Genomic DNA, 22,585 nt, shown 5'->3' on the forward strand with positions numbered 1-22,585 from the left:
TCTTCCTTTACTTGCTTCGTCCAACTGTTGCTGATGTTGCTCCTCGCCAAATCTCGCCTCATCTCCCCTGCTGCAGATCAGTCCACATTCGATCCCAATCTGGCAACTTTTCTCTACCCAAAATACTCTGGACGAATACCTGCCATTCTTCGAAAACATTGCTTAGAGCTAACCGCACCAATTTTGTAGGCTGGCGTGCTGACCCTACTTCAGGCAACTGGTCTTGGATATCTTGAAGCCTAGTGAGGAAGGGGTCTATGCACTCCCCTTTCTGCATCCTTGTGCATCTCAACTTCTCCTCAAGATACATCTTCCGCTGCTCAGAAGATCCCTCGTATAGCGTAGCAAGAGCTTCCCACATCCGTCGGATAGTATCTTTGCCAGCTATGTGTGACACCACATGACCTCAAACCCCATCGAGAATCAACATCTTTGCTTTTGCCATCTCCTTCTTGTAGGCCTTTAGCGGATCTGCATTTGCGAGTACAACTACCACGCTATCGATGTAGGTTTTGAGATTGTATTCATCTAGAAGACATGAAATTCTTGCCTTCCAGATCACATAGTTGGAGGCTCCCTCCAATCGATCTTCATCTCTCAGCCTTGCTGATGCCATCTCTGCAAAAAGTCAAATTCCTCCTCTTCTCCTTTGCGCAGCTGCTGATTGGCTCTACGCACCCCCTACTGGAGTGGGCAAATCTGCTCACAACTACTGTTGCTCTGCTAGGAAAAATCGAACTTCTGGGCTAGAAATTCCTGAGAAAAGAATTCCTTCAGTGTGTACTCTTCCTTCCTCTTGATGCTATTTTGCACTAGCAAATTGTTGCAAAATAACTGCGTCCCAGTTGAAGATCTGCCTTGCAAGGAAAATATTGTTGCTCCCTCTGTCTCTGATAATCTTTGATATGGAATTGTTTTTCTCTGTCGACTCTCTCAGAGAAATAAAACTTTCCTAAAAATTGACCCTCTTGGCCAAGGGACTGCACTGCCTCTGAGGATTTCGAACTGATGCCTACACAAGGCTTCGAAATTCCTCTTCCCTTTTGCAACTGAGCTTTTCGGTTTCTATCTGCGCTCCACTACCATGTGAAAATTTTGAAACTCGGAATTCTACTGCAGCCACTGATTAAGTTTCTTCTATTTGTTAAATAAACTGAACAAATTATTTACTGTGATCTATGGTAGATATCGAAACTAATACACTGCAACCTTCACAAATAAAATACTACGGAAGAAAACTAACTCTGGAAGAATAGATGCACACACACACAAATACACAGTTATACACACACACAAATACACAGTTACACACACAAACAAATACATAGTTATTTTTGGACAAAATCCCTGGAAAAACCCAACTCGGGAAAACCAGTGCAGCAACTGAGGGTTTTAATTATTATGCAATAGTAAACCTGAGTACAAAACTATGGATGCTCAAATCTAGCAATCCATATAGAGAAATGATTGACAATAAGTCTAGTGAGAAAAATCTCACTCTCATTGGCGATCCGACACTGACCTTGGCTCAAGATGAGCTGTTCTCTATTGCCTCTGCGCAGTACTGCGTCCCACAACCCAGAATTGCCTCCCTCTCGCTATCTAGTCAGCTGCTGTTTGGAAGATGGACCCTTCTGGCCTACGGACTCTCTCTTCGGCTTCTGGCATTGAATCACTGCTTCTCCCTAGCATAATACGAAATCCCCCAGAAGCACTGTGTTGCCTCTGCGTGGCTCTATGCTACCTCTCTGTGGCACTCATTGCCTCTCTGCAATGCACTCACTGGAATAAGAAAATCTTCCTCCAGCCTTACTATCCCTGCCCCTCTCTCACTGCTTCGAGCTCACTAGCTCTCTCTCCAGCAACTCAGAGCTGCTACTTTGGAGTTCGATCTGCTAGTGAAATCAAATTGTTGGTGGCTCAAGTGTGTTCTCCAACCCACATCGAATTTCTTCTTATAATTTCTTGTTGAGATATCAATGGTCAAGATTAAAACATAATCGATGACTAAGATTAACTAGAACTCGATCCATGCCTTCTTCTAGAAGATTCTTACCATGACTTAATTAATACCCTTTAATTAATCAGATTTCTTAAGTTTAGACTTAAGAAACATTAAAAAAACGATTAATTATTTTAATTAAGTCGTCTCTAGGTGGAATTTACAGAAATGATTTATGAGTTTTGGAGAATATATGTATTCCAACGTCTCCACCAAATTTTGTGGCTATAACACATTTGATGCTACAAAAACTAACAGAATTTGTTTATAATGACAACTTCGTATTGGTTGGGCACACTGCTTCAGATTGGACAGGATGCATATAAGAGAAATTTTTATCACATGTTACTTATTCAGTATGGGATCAAGAGTAATTTAATCGGTAAGTGAGAAGCAACTAATCATTGCATGGCACTCCGCAAAAACAGAATAAAAAACAGCAACCAGTGCAACTTGTGTAGAGATAGGGCTCAAGAGGGTATTTTGTGATTCGAGCCTTAAAATAACTCAAGCTACAGCTCTCTTTTTAATAATCAGTGTTATTAGACTCACAAAAAATCTAGTATTTCATGCCAGAACCGAGCGTATTAAGATCTATCCCCATTACATGTAAAGAGCAGAGCAAGTAGAAAATAAGCAAATTTTAATGTTATATTACAGGACGACAGACTGGCTAGTAGATATTTTCATGAAGGCATTAACCAAGAAGAGTTTGAAAGGTTTAGGGAAATGCTTGGTGTAAAGAAAAACAAAAGAGCCATTAAGGGTGGGTGATTGGATATTCAATGTCCATTTAGGTAGGTGCCCTGTTTTTGGTAAAAATAGGCATGTGATTTAGAATTAAAATTATGTTTGTTGCCTCAGAGAAGCGAGATGCATTCTACAGTCCAGTATGAAAGAGATGTATAATATAACATAACAGTGATGTGGCATGGGAAGGTGATTTATATATTAAATTTTAATAATAAAAAAATAATGTTTAAGTGGTCTTAATATCTTCATTGCAAAGCCCAAAGGGGTTAGATCCAATGGAGGAAAACAAGGGGTTTTTCACCGTTGGGCAAGATTCAATTCCCATGAGGCCCTAGCTTGAAGTCATGGGAACACCTTGAGGTCGTGGTCAAATGTGTCATTGCACCCATAGAGATTATATTAAAATGGTATTGTGACCCGTGCACACATAAGTGGGTCAAAGCCTACCAATTTTAAAGCCTCCAGAGGTGTAGAGCAGTTGGCCCTCGTGATGTTGCTGGTTCAAACCTCGCCTAGCCCGTGTTAAGTCAGGTTAGACATTTTCAGGTAAGATGGAGATTATCTTGAGATCAATTCTTAAATTGATATGCTAACTGAAGCTCTCCTTGTAAACGTAGGGGGATACCCTGTCTGCTCAAACTCTTGTTCCATGATATATAAGAAATCTTGAGTCATTCTTTATTGTTTAGTAATGAAACATAATAAGCATTTTTCCGGAGAAAAGAAGAAGAGCATTGGATATTCAATAGACTGTTTTGGAAAGTGCCGTAGATCTCTCTTTATCTTCAATGACCTATTTTCAAAACAATGTTGTAAGTGCCTTGAATCATTGAACATCATTCATTTGAAGTGAGACTCCTTTTCCATGGTGTGCCTTGTCTTGTGAAGCATGTGCTCTGTTAAACCAGCAAAAACTCGTTTTCCATTTCCACCAAAGTAATCGGAACTGGAAGTGGGACTGCCGGAGTGTCAGACCAATATGGAATCGAAACTGGTTGAGGATCAGATTGGTATGGAACTGGTTGAGGATCAGACTGGTATGGAACTGGTTTATGGAGTACTGAAAAAATACATGAAATATACAAGTTTAATAAAAAATAAATATATTCATGTACATTAATGTAAATTCAAACCATTATACACCAAATCTATAGATTTTGCTCGGTGAGAGTTTCAATAGATTTTGCTTGTTTAGGGTTTTAATAGGGAGTTTTGTTTTGGCAGCTGAAGGGTCTGGGCTGGCTGGTCCTGACAACACTGGTTACCACTATACATCTTAAAATTGGAAGCAGATGCCAGAAACTAAGACTTGCAGGCTACAACACAAGTTGACAACTTGACCTAACCTCTGTCATCTTGTGAAATGCCTGAAGTTTGGTTGCAAGGCATGGTGCGGGTGCTTGAGTCGGCTTGACACATTAGCCCATACTCATTAGGAGGAAAAAAATTCATAATCCTGGCAGCCATGTTTTTCCTCCTTGCTTGTGTATGCAGGTCAACTTAGATGTTTTCGTAGTCCTTGAAAGCAGCAGAAGTGTTACTGATGTATTTAGTCATATGCTACGGATTTCGAAACCATTGTCACATAAGTCGGAGTCTTCTACAGACATGGCATTTACAGGCTCTACTCACTGTTACCTGTTGAGGACTTTCTTGTTTGTCCTTGTGCAAGTAAATTTCATTGTCAATCCTATCTTGATTGGGTAACAGGATTTGTGCCACTTGACGATGGGAAGGAATGAGTCAAATTTACTATGAAACCGCATTCCCTCTCAATCTGGAATATACCATGTTGCAACAACATAAAATACAAAGACCTTGTAAATCAACCTAATAAATAGGAAAGTTGAAACGTTCTTGCAGTTGACCTGATAAGGTTGTATTGGCATGGATTGTTCAAATTTTAAATGGCAAATCACATTAAATGGAACAAAAAGTGAAAATGTCATCAGTAGGCTACTGTATTGCCACATTTTTATAGGCAACACTACTGAATCAAGGATAATTATTGGGTTGATAAGGATCAAGTAATTACTCCCTGATTACATAAAGGTGTGGCTGTAAAAGAAATGGATTTAAGATGTTGAAACTCTGAGACGTAAAATATTCAATCTAATGAATGTTTTCCAAAGGTATTTGGATCAGGAAGAAAATACATGAATATTAGGGATGAATCGGAACCAACTTTGTAAGATATTGAAACTTTAAGACGTAAAATGTTCAATCTAACCAATGTTTTCCAAAGGTATTTGGGTCAAGAAGAAAATACATGAATGATAAATATGATTCGGGACAAGACCTTGTCAATTCATGTTTTGTATCATGGTTTTTGTAACTTAACCATGTAGATGCTATTTCAACATCGGTGGTCTTCTGTCAATGACTGAACAGACTGTCCATGACTGCAATAATGATATAGACCACTTGGTTTCCAGTTCAATTGCATTGTTTGGGACATTTAAAAGCGTTTAATATTACACTCTTTTATTTCACAGAATCTAATATCTGAATTTCATTCTTCTTATCTTCTTTCAGGTCAAGGAGATACTTGTGGAGGAATCAAATGTGCAGCCTGTCAATAGCCCAGTGACTGTTTGTGGGGACATCCATGGTCAGTTCCACGATCTGATGAAACTTTTCCAGACAGGGGGTCATGTCCCAGACACCAACTATATTTTTATGGCAAGTTTGCATACAATATACACTTCAAACTGTATCTTATTCTGAATCAGGAACAACAAAATGGATGAGTGTTTGTTGCATTTGCTTTGACATCAGCTTTGGTTCGCTCAAAAATTAAAATATGATTTCTTACTTTAGTTTTTATAAATGTTTAACAGGGGGATTTTGTGGATCGAGGATACAACAGCCTTGAAGTATTCACAATTCTTTTGTTATTAAAAGCAAGGTACTTTGAACTATGAAGCATAGTTGTTATGTTAACAGCTAGCTAGGTGAACCACCATTTATTATGGGAACCATTTGTCTAAGGTCATGCAAAAGGGAGGCTGTTCGTGTACATTTTAAATTCAAATTATGATGATATCACAATGATGCGTATTTTTTTTTTTGGTGACTAGAGGAATTGACAACTAGACCTATTTATTTTTTGGTGACTAGAGGAATTGACAACTAGACCGTTTTCGTACTTGCATGACCTTCTCGCATAACACAAGGTCGATACCCACCTCTACCACTATACCCTCTAGTCGAGAATTAGGCAGTTAAGACACTAACGGGGTTTTAAAGTGGTGACAGATACACAATAACTGACAGGGTTTTAAACTGGTGACAGTTACACAATAAGTGCGTTAACAATGTGTCCATTCACTGACTATTTTATGCCCTTCACCATTCACTGATTGTTCTATGCCCTGTGGGCCTAATGGTGACTATTATTAACTTAGGGCTCAAAATAGCACATTCTTCTATTTCCTATGTTAGATAGAAACGTCTGTCAAGAAGGTGCATGGATGCCATTATAATTGAGATATTTGTTCCTACATATTAGTGTAGATAGTTAAATGGGCAACTTATAGCATTGGCAAGCTGAACAAAATCGTCAATGTTCCACCAAGTTTGGCAATGTAGGGATGTGGGCGTATGCTCTTTCCCCCAAATTTCAAGGGATGTCTTGATCTCCGACCAACATATATACAGGACCATTCCCCAAATATTGAATGTATTAGAAAAATACAATACTCTAATTTTAAAAATGATAGAGATATTTTAGGGCATATTTTTATTTTCAATGGAAAATGTCTTTGGGGAATCCACCAAGTGCTTCCTCACATTCCTCAAATGGCATGCAGGGTAAATGTTGCCAGAGGACATGTATTTTAACCTAAAGGGACTCTATCGGACTTGAAACTGATGACCCTTTGGCAATCTCCACTTTGAAACTGGTTATTTTAAACTAGTGTTGATAATATCGCTGATATTTGAAAATATTGCAATATTTTTGGCAAAATGATATATCACTCAGTAAATATTGCGATATTTTCAAAATATCAGCTAAATATCGGCATATTTTGAAAATATCGACTATGTTTAAAAATCTGAAAAAATTGATTTTTTATGTTTGCTGGTATTTTCCGATATTTTCGCCGATATTGTCGATAAGATGTTTTCAGGACCTTCGCCGATATTTTTCCCATACCAATATTTTCAACGCTACTTTAAACCAACTAAACTAACTATATGGACTTTTAATGCATAACTAATTGCATTATACAATGAAATAAACCAAGTCCATGATCTAGTTGGAAATTATTCAATTTGGAAATTGTTATTCAAAATGGGAGTATCATTGATTTTCTCATTGTAAGATCATCACTGTTCGAATCTAAACGATATGTAAAGATGCAACCTAAATAACTGGATACTCTACCCTCCATGTGTTGCATATCCAATGAGTCAGACACATGGACACTTGGAAGCATGCTATTCAAGTGTTGGACACTTGTGGGCTAAGTCATAGAACGCGTCCTCCAAGGTATCGTGTCTTGTATTTAACGTGTCGGACACGAAAATTGCCCTAAAACGCGTCGAAAACGTTTTTGAACGTGTCCTGGAAAACATAAAACGTACTCTGTCATTTTCTTCGTGTCCTAGTAATGGAAAATGAGCTTTCCAAGTCTAAAAAACGTTGCCCTAACGTTTTTTCTTGAGTTGAATACGTACCCCACAAAATCAATAGCTCTAAAGCCCACGTAATTATTTTTTTGGGGTTCTTTTGCTATTTTCCTCCGATGTCGTTGCTCTCCGTCGCTATATAATCGTCGTGTGGAGCTGAGTCATCTCCGTGGAGTCGTTTGGTCGCTGGAAAGTTTGGCAACTTGGCAATGCGTGTGAGGTTTAGGTAAGCCGTAGACCATATGGCATAGACACAGTTAAAACTTAAGCGGCAAGCCCGTTAAAAATGCATTTGATTCGTAACAATGACTAGCTGAGGGCCTAAGGCTATAATAAAATAAGATGTCCATTGTCACTGTTCTCTACACCCAGGATTTTCCCTCTTCTTTCATATCTAGCAAACCAGTTCTAGTTAAACAATATATATACAGTTGAGGAAAACTGTATATCTGGTTCTGCCAGAAAATGTGGCTTCCCAAAGGGTTCTCCACAAGGCAGGCTTTGCCTGAGAAGGTGTCCTAAGAAATTATGTAAACATAAAAGGAAACATCCGAGATTGCATACTGTATGGCTACGTATCACCTTCCTGATTACTACACTATTTCTCTCTATTTAAAATACCTTAACTATTATGGTGTCTTAATACCATTCCATTTGCAGCTTACACTGTCGAATTCCAGGGCCGGTATACAAATATAAATATGTCTACTTAGACACACTGTCATCTAATCAAATGTTGCGATAATATAATAATGATTATGTCAGATGATTTTCAACCCACTAGGTTTTTGTTGGAGCTATTAATTTTCTTTGGTTTTTGAAATCAAATTTGTTCTGGTTACAATTATATCAAAAGAGCTAGCATGTAGTGTACCTACAGTGACGAGCTATGATATTCCTACTTATTTTGTATCTACTCCTTTGTATTTTCCAGTGGCATTCTCTCAGGAGTCAGTATCTGTGTAAACAATAATACATTTTGATTTTGATGACTTAATGGAAAATCTGCATTTTACGGTTTTAATATCGAAGTTCTAAATTTATAGTTAGTAGTTTCTTATGTGCTTGTACATGAACAATGAACATTGAACATTCAAGAATCAAGACCAAGCATATCACATTCTAATTTCTAAATTCTGATTCTATTTATTTTTTTAAAATGACCTATGAACTTTGAAGTAATTATATTTTATTTTGATTAGGTAAGCTGCAGCCTGCAATTTAATATGGATCAAAAACTATATTTGAGTATATATATATATATATAAAACGTGTCCCTCGTTTCTGGGTCGCTACGTTTCGTATTGAATACTTGTATTTACGTGTCCTCCGTGTCTCGTGTCCTCGTGTCATGTGACTTAGCTTGTGGGACATATGTCTTGTTCAAAATATGTATCCCATGCATGTTTGACACTTGGGATGTCCAAAATGTTGAAAATTAAAAAAAAAAATGTGTGCAGATGTGTGTTTAATGTAGTTCTATTTTGTAAATGTTGAAAAAATTTACATCTTTTGATTATATTTTATTTTGATTAACTTTATCAAGTTATGCATAATGTAGTTCTATTTTGTAAATGTTGAAAAAATTTACATCTTTTGATTATATTTTATTTTGATTAACTTTATCAAGTTATGCATAATGTAGTTCTATTTTGTAAATGTTGGAAAAATTTACATCTTTTGATTATATTTTATTTTGATTAATTTTAATAATTTATGCATGCATTTACCTGTCCCTGTGTCCTGTTTCAAAGGTCTACATGTTTCAAAGGTGGCCCTGTGTCCTGTTTCAAAGGTCTACATGTGTTAATTTTAGGTTAATATGTTAGTTTAATATGCTTTTTGCTTATAACAGTTATATTTGTTATATTTTAGGTTAATATGTTCTTTGTTTATATTTGTTATATTTTACGTTGACATGTTCTTTGCCGAGGACAGTTACTTCTGAGATCCATATTATCCCAATTTTAATTCATTTATTATCATATTGAGAGTAATTGATGAAAGAACATCTGCTTAAATGCTCCGAATCTTCCAAGAGTGTGCACCGAATCTCCCAAGAGTGTTACATGAGCTCTTCGCTCAAATCCATGCCAGCCGTTGGAGTGTTTCATGTAAATTCCTTGCTGTCGGGAGTTCCTAAGAGCTCCCAACTTATCGGGCCGGTCCTGCTTGGGAATGCCTAGGTACTCCGGTTCGGGCCCATAAGGCCGATTTTAGCGACCAGCTACCAAGTTGGCCCTCAAAGCATTGAGCTTTAATAAGATGCATATTATTGCTGCCCGTTGAAAAAGCATATTTTATACTGCCAATTAACTGCCGTCTGTTGTATAAAACATTTATGCTTGATAAATTATGCAGAGCCGCTGTATGTCTGACTTCTGCTAGAATATATAGTGGTTCAATATCTCTGCTTGAATTCGATAGTGGGATATTCTGCTGCCAGGAAAAAGTATGTATGCTGCCGTTGTATGGGAGCCACGAGAGATTGCATTCACTACATCCACACAACTAAAATCCTATATTTATCTTCGGTATAAAGATGGCTCAGATATTAATGTGGCACTGCGGATGTGGCAACCAATATACAATATGGGCATTATTTTGTGACAAATTTTCTTGTTAAAACTTTAAACAAGCTCATATTTTTCTTATTATCAGCTGCTGATTTGTGATACTTTTTGCGATTTCATATTAGTTTCATGCTTCTATAAGCGGGAAACTTTAGGGATGTATGTTGTTCGTTCTCCTCTTCACTGTGGTTGCATATTTTGCTGCTGTGTTCCTTATGACGTAATGGACTGATGTAGTTATCCATTTTACTAACCCTTTTAAGGATTTGTTTATTTGCAAGATTAGACCATAACAATCAAATCGCTGGCAAAGTAAAGTTGCATTTGAAAATACCCGTTGATTTATGCATGCTTTTCCTTTTCTCATTTTCAAGAATTTTGGGTAAACTAGCTTTGCATATTCTCTGGTGTAGAATTGGGGTTGATTGTTATATTCGTCTCTTGTGGATTTTGTACCCAGATATCCAGCAAGTATAACTCTCCTGCGAGGCAATCATGAAAGCAGGCAAATAACCCAGGTATTATTTCATAACAAAAGTTTTATTGAGGGCCTAACAATTCCAGGCATGTGTTTGGCCTGTATAACCAATTAGAGGCGAAAACAGTTAGTTCAGCTATCTTGAATGAAGTATGGAAGAGCTACAGTAGTAGGCTGTCTTTGTTAATAATTGATTAAATAAATAATTATATAGTTGATAATGTATAGTTTTAATAGGTTTCTTGACTTGTTTGACAATTTTCTTCTACCGATTAGTCATTTCAACCGTTTTTTATAGAGTGTATTGCTAATTGAAAGCATTTGAAAGCTATATGGCACTTCATGTCAAAGCTAGAATAGATATGTTTCGGAAGGAAGACAACTCTTTTCCCCTCGGGGTGCAGGGCCACATGTTAGTATTCCCAGCTTTCATAGAAGAATTTCATGTAACTCATGTGTATCTGTTTTAACTCTGGTGCATATTTGAAGTAATGTAAGTTGCATTTCTCAAAAAAATAAAATCCTTGCTGGGTTCTTTGCAGGGCCACATGTTAGTATTCCTTTCTTTCATAGGAAGAAGAATTTCATGTAACTCATGTGTCTGTTGTAACTCTGGTGCATATTTGAAGTAACATAAGTTGCATTTTTCAGAAAAAATTCCTTGCTGGGTTCTTTGGCCATCCTCAACCTCCATAGAAGATATATTGAAAGGTTGCTTAATTTAGGTACTGCTATGAACTTAGTTCTAGAAATTGCTGATATGGCAATAAATTTAAAGAGTAAGAGAGGCAAGCTTGTAGGCCAAATAAGCCCCTGTTCATTATAAATGAGTAAGGGAGCACTTGTAAGCTCTAACTTCCTGTATTCTGTGGCTTGTTCTTTAATTGAGAGAACAAGTCATTGGGCATGGGAGGAATACGCAAACTTCCTCATCCCCAGATAGGGGAGTTTTGGAAGTCTCATAAGGGCACAACGGAATAACTCAAAAGATTGCTTATATTGATTGTTTCATGGCGTTTATTCCTTTATGCCCGCCTTTAAAATTTTAATATAATTCAATCTACAGTTACAAAGAAGATTTTACTTTCTAACACTCATTGTGCATAATACTTTTCACGTGTAAGCCTACTGCTTAAGTGCAGACTATTAAAATATTGCTTTCTGTCCTATTGTTCTTATAGTGCGCTGTTAAGTCTGTAAATGCTATTTTACTTTTAGATACTATTGTTTTCATGGGCAGGTAATCAGGGCCCGATTAAGTCTTTTTGTTGGTTCTCTATAGACATTCAATGAGGCTTTTTAAGTCCCTGAACCTTTTTCATTTGCTGAAAACTATATGGAAAAGAAAATCTTTGAACCTAAGGTTTTTGGGCCCTAGGAGTGTGAAGTGTCTGTAAATGCCTCCATATTTTTGGCAAGTGCAAACCACACTCACATTTGGCAAAGTCTTGACTAACCATCTAAAATTAGGCAATTTGATGATGATTCACATAGTAAAGTTGATTGCTTTTCATAAAGGCCACTAATACTAAAGTTGTCGGCTTATCATTTTGTGAATCTCAATTATAGCATAAAACCTCGGCACAAATAAAAATATGTATGATAGGTATAAGGACCCTTATTTGTGTATGCATAAGAATATTGTGGGCCATGTAGCACAAATAAAACAAATGTAGAACCTCATAACAGATGGAAAAGGAAAATGGAAGAAACAAGGAAGCAAGGGGATTAAATCTCTAATTAATCTAGACTTGACCGTTTCTTTTTTGTTCTCCTTTTTTGTTTCTGAGTTATTTTATTTATGTTAGAACCCATAAAATAAAAAGTTCAGGACTGATTGCTTGAGATTTTCTGTAAATGCCATACAACTGAGGTCCTTTGCAATTCCTGAAAACAATATTTGCGTTTGTAACCGTAATCTTACCCTAATTTCCAGATTTAAAAAAAAGACTGACTCAGATGGCCGAGCAAACAAAATGTAAACTGATCTTTGGGTCCTGATATGGGATTTTTTCCAACAGATTCGTGAAATCAAGCTTTGTACTCTACTATTTCCTTTTCACACCATGCTCTGCTGAGATCACAAGAGATAATAGATCAAGGGTGAGCCAATCATTAAAATGCCAATTCAGCCAAGAGTGTAGCAGCAGCAGCAGCAGCAAACCAACACAAATGCTAGAAACAGAGCTCAAGAATGCTGAGAGAAAAAGAGCCATAGCCATATCAATAAGTCGCCAAACAGAGATTCACAGCATAAGCAATGCACCAAAGAGAGATATTCACACCATAAACAAAGCTCTATAACAGCAGAGAGAGTGCAATATAGAGAAGGTGGCACTATAAGAGCAAAGGGAGTGCAATATAGAGAAGGTGCCTTTAGGCATATGATACATATAAATCACTTATGAATAATACGAGTGAGGAGTCGTGTATTTATATACCATCCAAGAGATAGGGTGCTAACCCTGCGGTGTTTGACTAGGTTGGCCTTGGCCTAAAATAGCCTAAAATACAATATAATTAAGTGTTACACAAAGGTAGGCTCTTGGCTATAATAAATTTAACAATGTTGTCCTGTTCCCTCAAGTGAAGATTAAATCCATAAGTTTAACATCCCCCCTCAAGCTAAGCAATATTTTTCAAGAAGACATTTATCAAATTATTACCCCCATCCCCCTAAATATTTTTGAGCAAGGACTCACATCTCTAAGTCATCATAGGTCATCATATCATTACTATAAGAATCCAATAGGATTTTTATTAGAATTTAGCATCAACCCTGTTGCAGAGAGTAAGTGGTGGATGAGTTACTGCAATAGTTGCATAAGCAACCTTGGAAAGAAGGGTCTGAGATGGAGACTCTAAAAGGTGCTTTTAGGTGTAGACTGTTATCTAGCCGAAGGCTGAGTAGCTGAAGTTCATGGATACCTTGCAAAGAAGGGCCTGAGATGGAGGGGATTTTGAAAGGTGCTTTGATGAACCTGCCTGAATCTGCAGCATCGATAAGTGTGGTAATGACCCATTTAGGCTTTAGATCATGATATAGTGGTTGTATCTTCAAAGATAAGTCAACATGAAGTTTTGAACTATGAGGGCACATTTGCAAACTCTTGTTGCAAAGGAAAAAAACAAACAAACTATGTTGCAGGTCCTAGCAAGGAAAGAAGATTACTAAAGTAAGGCTTCATCACATCAAAAGACAGTGGCATACCAAGGACTAAGTTCCTAGAAGGAAAATAATCCAAAATATGGGCATAATTGCAAGCCCTAATCACAACGTTAAGGCTTCAGGACTGTGCATAAAATTCGTAAGGTTTTGAGAACCTAAATGCTCTGTCAAACCTATGGAGGACGTCATGGCCATGGAAGAAACCAGGTCCCAGATAAGTCTGCTGCAGAACTTGACAAGGAGCTGGAAAACTATCATACTGAAGCCATCTTAACTTATCTTCTGATCTTAAACTTCTCTTCTGCTGATAGAAAGATTTGCAGTTGTAATCCTGTTTCTACAAATAAGATCCTTCTATCATGTATTTGTGAAAGCTGTAAGACAAAAAGATTCTTGAGAAAGCTTTCTTTGCATTGTTAGATATTTGCCAGAGCAGTCAGTCACTTATCAATCAATGCTTGATTTCTCATCACATCCAGTTATCATGATTCATGCACTTCTACTTTTGTTAGCTTGGAAGTGAGATTATTAAGGTTCTAGCAGCATTTGAAACTGATGTGTTCTCCATTTGTTATTCATGGGAAGTACGGATTGGGTAGTATATCTGGCCACATAGCATTTGTATTTTACTTCCTACCATTAATTTCCAGTCAATGATAATTGGCCTGATGCTGAGAAGTAAAAAGGTCATTGTGGTAATGTTATAAAATCCAAATGATCCTGTATGCTTTAAGCTACAGTGAGACTAGAAGCCGACCTGTGTAGGTTACTAATATATCAGAGGTCTTCATCTTTGAAGGAGGAAGTCACAGTCCTAAAATGATTTGAGCTTGGTCTATCTCTTAAGAAGCCAACCTTGTGACACTTAGTTTGAGCATATACATTCTCCAAGTCTGGACAGTATGACAAGAATCCATCCTCAGTATTTGGCATACATGTGTTGTTTTTTTGAACTATATATATTTGAAGTCTGAGCACACTTATTGGTGTTTTGAAAAAGCCCTAACCCAGAACATCTTGTAGTCATACATCTTTTGGAAGGCAGATTGATCATTCTCGAGGAAAAGCTACAGGCATCAAGCAGTGGAAGTATTTGATATTTTTGTAATAAGAGATAAGAAAGGCATTAGTCCTCTTTCAGTTTTGAAAAGAAACAGTCTACTTGAAATCTTCTATACAGTGATTTATCTTGAAGACCTGTAGCAGAGCAGGGATACTGTTGAAAAGTAATCTTGGCAAAGATCTTGGATCTCTGTCTCTAGAAAGGAATAAACTACAATACAGTAACAGATTTAAAAAAAAGAGACCTAAAGTTCTTTGAAGAAGAACCTTGAGAAGTAATAGTCTCCTAGATTGAAAACTCTCTGAGTGTCGTGAAGCTAGCATGTTGTTTATGTCCTGAAGTTCTGAAACAAGAAAAGCAACAGTCATACTATATTTTGTTTAAAGGAACACATGGAGAAGCAGACTACATCGGTAGGTCCTATCAGAATTTGGATAGATCTATGATATCCCTGTTTGGAGACTCATTGGAAGGAAGTCTTGAAGATGGCAGAGGATCAACAAAGATTGTAGTACCTTTATGAACAGATTTTGGCTTTGAAGTCTTCACTCTTAAAGAAGCAGAAAAAATATGGTGATAAAAGTTGCAATATGAGCAACTTTGGGAGTTTCCTCTTTTGAGAGCAAGTACATGGCATCTTGTAGCAGGCCCTTGCAGCAGCCCTTATGATCATGAAGGATAGAGGTATGTAAACCCTAAGGTATGTATAATATATGTTATTTCTGTTTAAGGGTCTGAAATGAAAGAAGGTTAGATGTTTATATGATAGAAGGGTTTGTTAGTCTTGATAACCCTAGATGGTTCATGAGAAACCCTAGCCAAATAAAAACCCTAACCCTATTTTGCTAGTTCCCTCGTGAGGACACTATCTCATGATTTCTAGGGTTTGTGAAGAATCTAGGGCATATATGATAAACCCTCTTAATGATTGATGAGGATGAGGTCTAGGGTTTGTATTTAAAAACCCTAGGATTCCAGTTGCATGGAAACCCTAGATTGTTATTTTGATCTCATGCTTTTATTATCACATATTGTGCTTGGTAGTGCTTGTCAATAATTATTATAGGTACCTCCTAAAGAAAGCATTGGAAGGAGGGAACTGAGAGGACCCTGATTTTGGTTGGATCATTGGGCATTTTGATATGCAATGCCAAGATTTTATGAAGAATGGTCGTATGGATACAGATGCCTGGATGAGAAGGTCCTCCTTAGAATGGATTGGTAGCAGTCATCTAGCAATGAAGAAATAAAGCAACTGTTTTGGATAATCTCATGGGAGGATTTCTTCACCCTGATTGAAGAAGGACCATGATGTTTCTTCAAAGTTTTTCTCTCTGATTTGAAGCAAGCTAAAAGTTTGTTGATTCAATTGTCGCATTGCACATTGTTGAAGGCTAGACGATCAATTGAAGTAAGACTTCAAAGGGAGCTATAGAATCCCTGGCAGAATGGCTTGATGACTCTTCTTGCCCGATGATTATTACAAGAAGGAAGACCATGTCAAAGAATGTTGATGAAGGCAAGACATGACAACTGATTATGATTTGATGACTTTGATGATGATTCGATATATCTTTGTTACCTGAGAAGTTGCATGGAAACTATATGATTATGATTGGATGATCTTGGCATATGGACCAAAGGATTAATGATAGGAAAAGTAGCAGGTTGCAGATAGCTCGATGGTTATGTTTTGGGAAAGGTCACTTTCCCGATGTTCAAAGGGAGCTATGGTCAAGCTATGATGATTGGTTTGTGAAGATGCAACTATTGATGATGTCTGTCTAACAGATGATGATCCTCTCATTTATCAATGTAAGAGGGAGTTGAATTTTTTAAAGTCAAGATAAAATACCTAGCCTTGATGCACTACTTCCTAAGCTTAAAGGTCTGATAAAATGGAGACACTGCTGATCTGGATATAGTCAACTTGTGGGGGCCTTGATCAGACATATGCCTTGCTATGAAGACTCTAAGACAATTTATGGTTAAGCCTCATATATTGGATAACTGCTTATTATGGACTGAGATACACTGTTAGGAATTTGAGGCTACATGGATATTGTGATGGTGACTGGGTAGAAAGAGCACGTCTAGGTGTTGCTTCTCTTTGGGATTTGCGTCAATTTCTTGGATGAGTAGGAAGCATAAATCAGTTGCTCTAAGCACCGTCGAGGCCGAATATATTGCAGCTAGTATGGCCTATTATGAAGTGATTTGGTTGAGGAAGCTCTTCAGTAAGCCATTTGAGCATGTGCTGGAAACCACCGTTGTATGTTGCGATAATCAGAGTGGGATTCACCTTTCAGAGAATCCTGTGTTCCATGACTGCTCCAAGCTTATTGGCATTAGGTACCACTTTATTTGGATATGGTACAACAAGGAGCAATCAAGATCCATCATTTCAGGATGGATGTGCAGGTTATCGACATCCTCACAAAGCCTCTTGGTAAGGTCAAGTTTATCTTCCTTCAGAGAGAGGTTGGGAGTCGTGGAAAGACCCTACTATGAGGGTCCTGATTGAACATTGAGCTTTGGGAGCTCCTGGGGGCTTGGGGTACTTCTTGGAACTATGTGCAACCATAGGGTGCGTGGTTCACCTTCCCCTATAGGTACGCTGTGTACAGGGTGAGTGGTTCACCTTCTCTTGTGATACCCCATGATGATATATGTGAGCATAGGGTGAGTGGTTCACCTTCCCCTATGGTGGCTGACATGTGTGTAGGGTGAGTGGTTCACTTTTCCCTACGATTGATGATATATGCATAGGATGAGTGGTTCACCTTCTCCTGTTGATGCCCCAACATACATCCTACCCATGTAGTCTGAGACTTATGGGAAGTACCTCTCATTTGGCCAATGAGTTGGGAAAAGAGGATAGGGACCATAACACTATAGATGGACGCATTGTGTATTGCCGTACTCCCTATGACTAGGATGCATGATGTTCAACAACTTGATCGCTTAGGATCAAGTTCGATTGGGGTTCTACCCCTGGTTATGTGGACTGACTTTTTTTAGTGGAGAGTGGCGAGGTCTTGTGACTCACTCTCTATCGATTTTTCTTAATTATCTATATCAGTGTTCAACAAAGTTGAGACAAGATGCAAAGATGGTTCATGATGACAGGATGGTATGATGATAGATGGTCAGATATTGGCAAGTGGAATTATCCCTAGTTGAGAGGGAGTGTTAAAGTTGGAAACTAGGGATCAATTCCCTCATTTAGCAGCTCCTCTTTTGATGGCACTCTTCACCCTTGAAGAGCTCTTGATGACATCATTCATCATTGGGAATTTTGGATTTTTTGTCTTCCTCCAAATGCTTCTTTTTTAGGTCGGCTTAGGTCAGCTCCCCTTCATGTCAGCTCATGGATGAAAAGACATGTCTTTTCACCCCATGTCAACCACTATAAATATAGCATATGTCCTCCTCATTTTGGCACCTCATCACAACAACACATTCTCTCTCTTTTGATTGGTTCGTTCACATCTAAGGCAACAAATTCTTCTCACACATGCAAAGGGTGGACTGGGTATCTCTATTCTTCTGCGTTTGTTTATTGTTCTTTTTACAGTTACTATCAATGTGATAATGGTTTATGTGATTGCTAATGGAAATGAAATGGAATTGTTAATTGGGCTAATATGGAACATCAGAGTAATTGTCCCAAGCAAAGAACATGTTAACTAAAATTAACATATCTCCCTTATGAAGCCGACTTAACAAATATTGAGGCCGACTTGATGTAGGAAGGTTTTACATGACCAATTAGATAAAAATAAATTTATTTCTTTGACTTCAATGGAGGCTTGACCTAGAAACAAAAGTAAAATGAGCATGAAACCCATGCTCGTAAATACTTTTTCTTTTACAATAAATTTCCTTTTTCTTTCTTTTGACAAATACATGACACTAGTGTGAAGGCCGACACTAGTTACATTTCTGAACACTCCCTCTTAACTAGGGAGGTATTCATAATTGTTCAAATGGTACAAGGTTGATCCTAATTTGAAATATTCCAAGAAGAATACAAAGAAGAATACAACAACATACGCAATGCTTGGGATACCCTTACTGCCAAGTTATCCTCCCAACATGGACTAAGGTGTCATCTAGGCATTTGCCACTATAGGTACCATCAGGCTACAACCTTGATATCCATCCAAAGGGATACCATCTAGGCCTTCATGCCCTGACACCAACCCTTACAGGGATCTAGGTATCAACACTAAACCGGAGCTCCAATCGATACCCTCCCTCTAGGATCTAGACATCAACTGAGATCTCCATACTAACCAGGCCACGATGTCCTCCCAAGTACCGTCATCATACATGCAATTTTATGGTAATTCATCTCCTCCTTTTAACCAATTCAGAGACATTTATCAATACACCAACTTTTCAAGAAGAGATCAACACATCCACCAATTCGATCATGCTCCTAAAACTAACTTCTTGTTGGGAAGAGATTTTGTCAACACATCAACTAATTGTTCATCTGTTGGCACATACTGTAGTTCCACGACCCCAACCAATATCAAACTTCCAATGTATATTTTCTTGTATGCTAGCACAAAACTCCGGGGTCTTCAACTATTCTGATGCTGCTTAGGTCATCACAATATCCAAATACATCTTGATGGAAGCTTCCTTCTTCAACATTTTCAGCAACATAAAACACATCCTCAACACTTTCCAAACCATCAAATTCTTGTTCACAACTTAATCAATCACAAACACAACTTTATTAATATTGATAGGCCTTGACCTTAGCATCATCAAGAAGAGAAAGAGATAGCTTAGTCCCCTAGGCGAAGTTTTTGTTGGTTTACAATCCTCCATCTTCAATTTCTCAAGTAGGTTTGAAGCATACTTAGGTTGGGACAAGAAGAGATACCATTTGTAAATTGCCCAGCATCCCTAAAAAGAAGTGCAAAAGGTGTCAGTCATCTTATTTTTGTCTTCTTTGCTACTATTCGAACTTAATGGTACCTTGATCTTACAATGATTTAGGGTTGCCCAAGTGGTGTGACTATTCTTGGGCCAACTTGTACTTTTGGAGGCAAATTTAAATTTAAATTTCTTCTTTCAAATCCTCTTTTAGGGCCGACTTGTGTAGGTGGGGAATACCTCCCGCAACTACCCAAAAATCAACACAAGCAATGCAAGTGGCCACCGAAGTTGTTGTAATGACCATCTAGGGGTCAACCTTTAAGACAAGCACTTCCATTTGGAAAAGTTGTTGCAACAAGGTGTTGCTGATGTATCTTGAAAAGTCAACTATCAAATAATCTCTCATAATTTCAACAGTTTTTAATGAAATTGGGGGTTACTATTGTATGAAATTCATCCAGGACTTGCATCTGCCCCCAATCATTATTCATATATCAGGGGAATTGAACCTTGGCAAGTGGGTTGACGTGCCAACTATCTATGCTGTTGAACGCCAACCCCCATTGACTAGAGGTGGCACTTTTAATATCTTTCATGAAATTTACCTTTAACAATCATTTCTTGTTGCATCGCTAAGTTGCATGATACGAGGATATGGTTGTCTCCCAAATGGAAATGCACTCTAAACATGATCCCCAAAAAATATGGAAGCTGGGAAACATATTATATATATGTATATATGTATTGAAACTTGGAAATAAATCAATAGGAATAAATGAGCAAGAACAATTAAATGGCAAACATAAATGAAAAGCAATGTTCCACCATTGCTTATATTGGGATCTTCATCATTAGTATCACCCTTTGCCTCTACTTCAATCCTCTAGGGACATCAGTCAACACCACCCAATTTTGATGAAAGTACCTAATACAAGCTTTAAAATATGGTATGAAAAGCTTCACATGCCTAATTAATAATTTTGGTTTGAGTGAAGGGTACATTTTTGCTAAGGCCATAATAGAGGAGTCTAGCAATGAATATCACTAACATTGAGGTAGAAGTGCTTGGTACTCTTGGTTAACTGCCAATTCCATACTCTCATACATGAAAGAATCTAATGAAAATGCTACAATCCTACCAATTTGAGGATATGAAATTGTACTTTCTCCATATGAAGTCCAATGAGGTTTGAACCACTTTCAAACATCCTGAAACAATTAATGATAATGTAAAAAATTAAAGTAAAAGGATGAAAGCATTCTACTTGTTGCATTGAAATTTACATGCAAGGAGCTATTGCTCAACGATCTCATGCCCGGTTGAGATCACCAGATAGCAAAAGAGAATGGCCTCAATCCAGATGGCCATGCATGCAGTTTCAATTCAATTTCTAATGCTACAAAGTATGAGCAAGTACCTTGCCTCCTTGCAGGTTGGTGAAGGATTTTGGGCCTGATGCAGAATCCTTGTGCTCCAATCAAGCGATCTCTTTCATCCACTCCCGATCCAAAGCTTGCACACAAACACAACCCAACAAAGACGACAATTGATCTTCTGCAGAAGATCATTGGCTCAAAACATCTACAAATCACACATATAAATTATCACAAAACTGATATAAGGGCAAGGAACATAGATTTTTATTAACCATATAAGTGAAAGTACATCAATATACCTTCCAGCAAAGGAGATCCTCTCCTCAAGCTTGTAGTATGGTCTTCTCTCTCAATACAACAGAGCTCTCGCGCTAAAGTTTTGGATACCAGATCTCTTCCCCTTTCCTCTTGGTGAGATTATATAGGCTCATTCTATCTTCCAGGAGAATGTATTTAGATACTTAGGGGCTTGAGAAGTTAGGAAACTAATACAATAATGGACTGCTAGCCAACTCATACACAAGTGGGTCAAGTTGATCTCCTTGGGAATGACAAACTCTAGAAACTTTTTTCACAATTATGAGTCTTTTCTCAATTATGAAATAAATATTATCTCATAATTATAATATTTTGGAAAAATAATTAGAAATAACTCAATCATGTAATTCCACCTTTTTATCATGGGATGAATCTCACATAAGTAAAAGAAAAGGTGAAAATGGATGCATTTTAGCCAACCACTAAGGTAAGTTGATATTGGGTTTCTCTCAATATAATGGAGTGGCAAATAGGGTTATAACAAATGCCCCCTAATGCATGAGGTCAGAAGAAAAACTGATGGCTGAAATGCATTACAATAATGCTTAAAGATCAAAATGGGAGGAAGGAGCCAAGACAACGAAGCTGGATTGGAGGAATGCAAGTGTTGAAGTCTCAACTCTACTAATAACATCCCCGAGGCGGGCATACCCATGCTCGGTCATAAGAAAACACTGAACATGGCCACCATAAAATACACTGTGGATCCATGACATGAAATGCTAGAACATGGCCATGAAGACATGGATCCTTGTGACTCAACCGATAGAGCATAGCCACTAGTAAATACAATGTGGATCTATGTCACAGTATACATCAGTAGGACTATGGACACATGACAGACAAAGAAGTGTCTTGAGGTAGTCCTGAAAGTACATGAACGATACATAACTCCAATGCAACCTGGGAAGGATGCCATATAAGAGTGAGATGTCCCTAACCAGGGTCTTCGACGTAACCCCGATGGTACAAATCTACATCATGCGAATAGATGTGCTGAGGTTGAACATGGTAGAAACCGCCTGATTATTGGCCAATGCGGAAAACCAGTAATAGACACGAGGGAATCCACCAATGAGGAAAATGGACCCCAAGGTACCTAGTACAGTCCACCAAGTGTGAATAAATGAGTTGACATCAAACACCAGTGAACTCGATCAATCAGGAGCCAATGATGTAAACCCACTGTCGATTGTGAGGAAGCTTGCCACTGAGGTTTGCAAGCTCCAAGGTACTACTGGTTCCTAGATCAAGCTCCTGGATAATGAGCTGAAGTCGATAGGAGAAGATCCATCAAAGGAGGGCCTTAATGTATTCCCCA

At 37.9% G+C, this 22,585-nt stretch overlaps 1 protein-coding gene across 1 annotated transcript in view; it reads left to right on the forward strand.

The window, feature by feature from the left end:
* Positions 1 to 22,585, forward strand: part of LOC149208061 (phytochrome-associated serine/threonine-protein phosphatase) — a 66,040-nt gene that overhangs the window by 3,392 nt on the left and 40,063 nt on the right. Inside the window, exons 2-4 of the mRNA XM_089395925.1 lie at positions 5,291 to 5,437; positions 5,596 to 5,663; positions 10,424 to 10,481. Coding sequence (XP_089252051.1) covers positions 5,291 to 5,437; positions 5,596 to 5,663; positions 10,424 to 10,481 — 273 coding nt within the window. The remainder of the gene's footprint in view (positions 1 to 5,290; positions 5,438 to 5,595; positions 5,664 to 10,423; positions 10,482 to 22,585) is intronic.

The sequence above is a fragment of the Pinus tabuliformis genome, chromosome 1_2 (genome assembly GCF_031772625.1).
Source record: "Pinus tabuliformis cultivar Carrire ecotype Pingquan chromosome 1_2, CPIR1, whole genome shotgun sequence".
Classification (NCBI taxonomy): Eukaryota; Viridiplantae; Streptophyta; class Pinopsida; order Pinales; family Pinaceae; genus Pinus; species Pinus tabuliformis.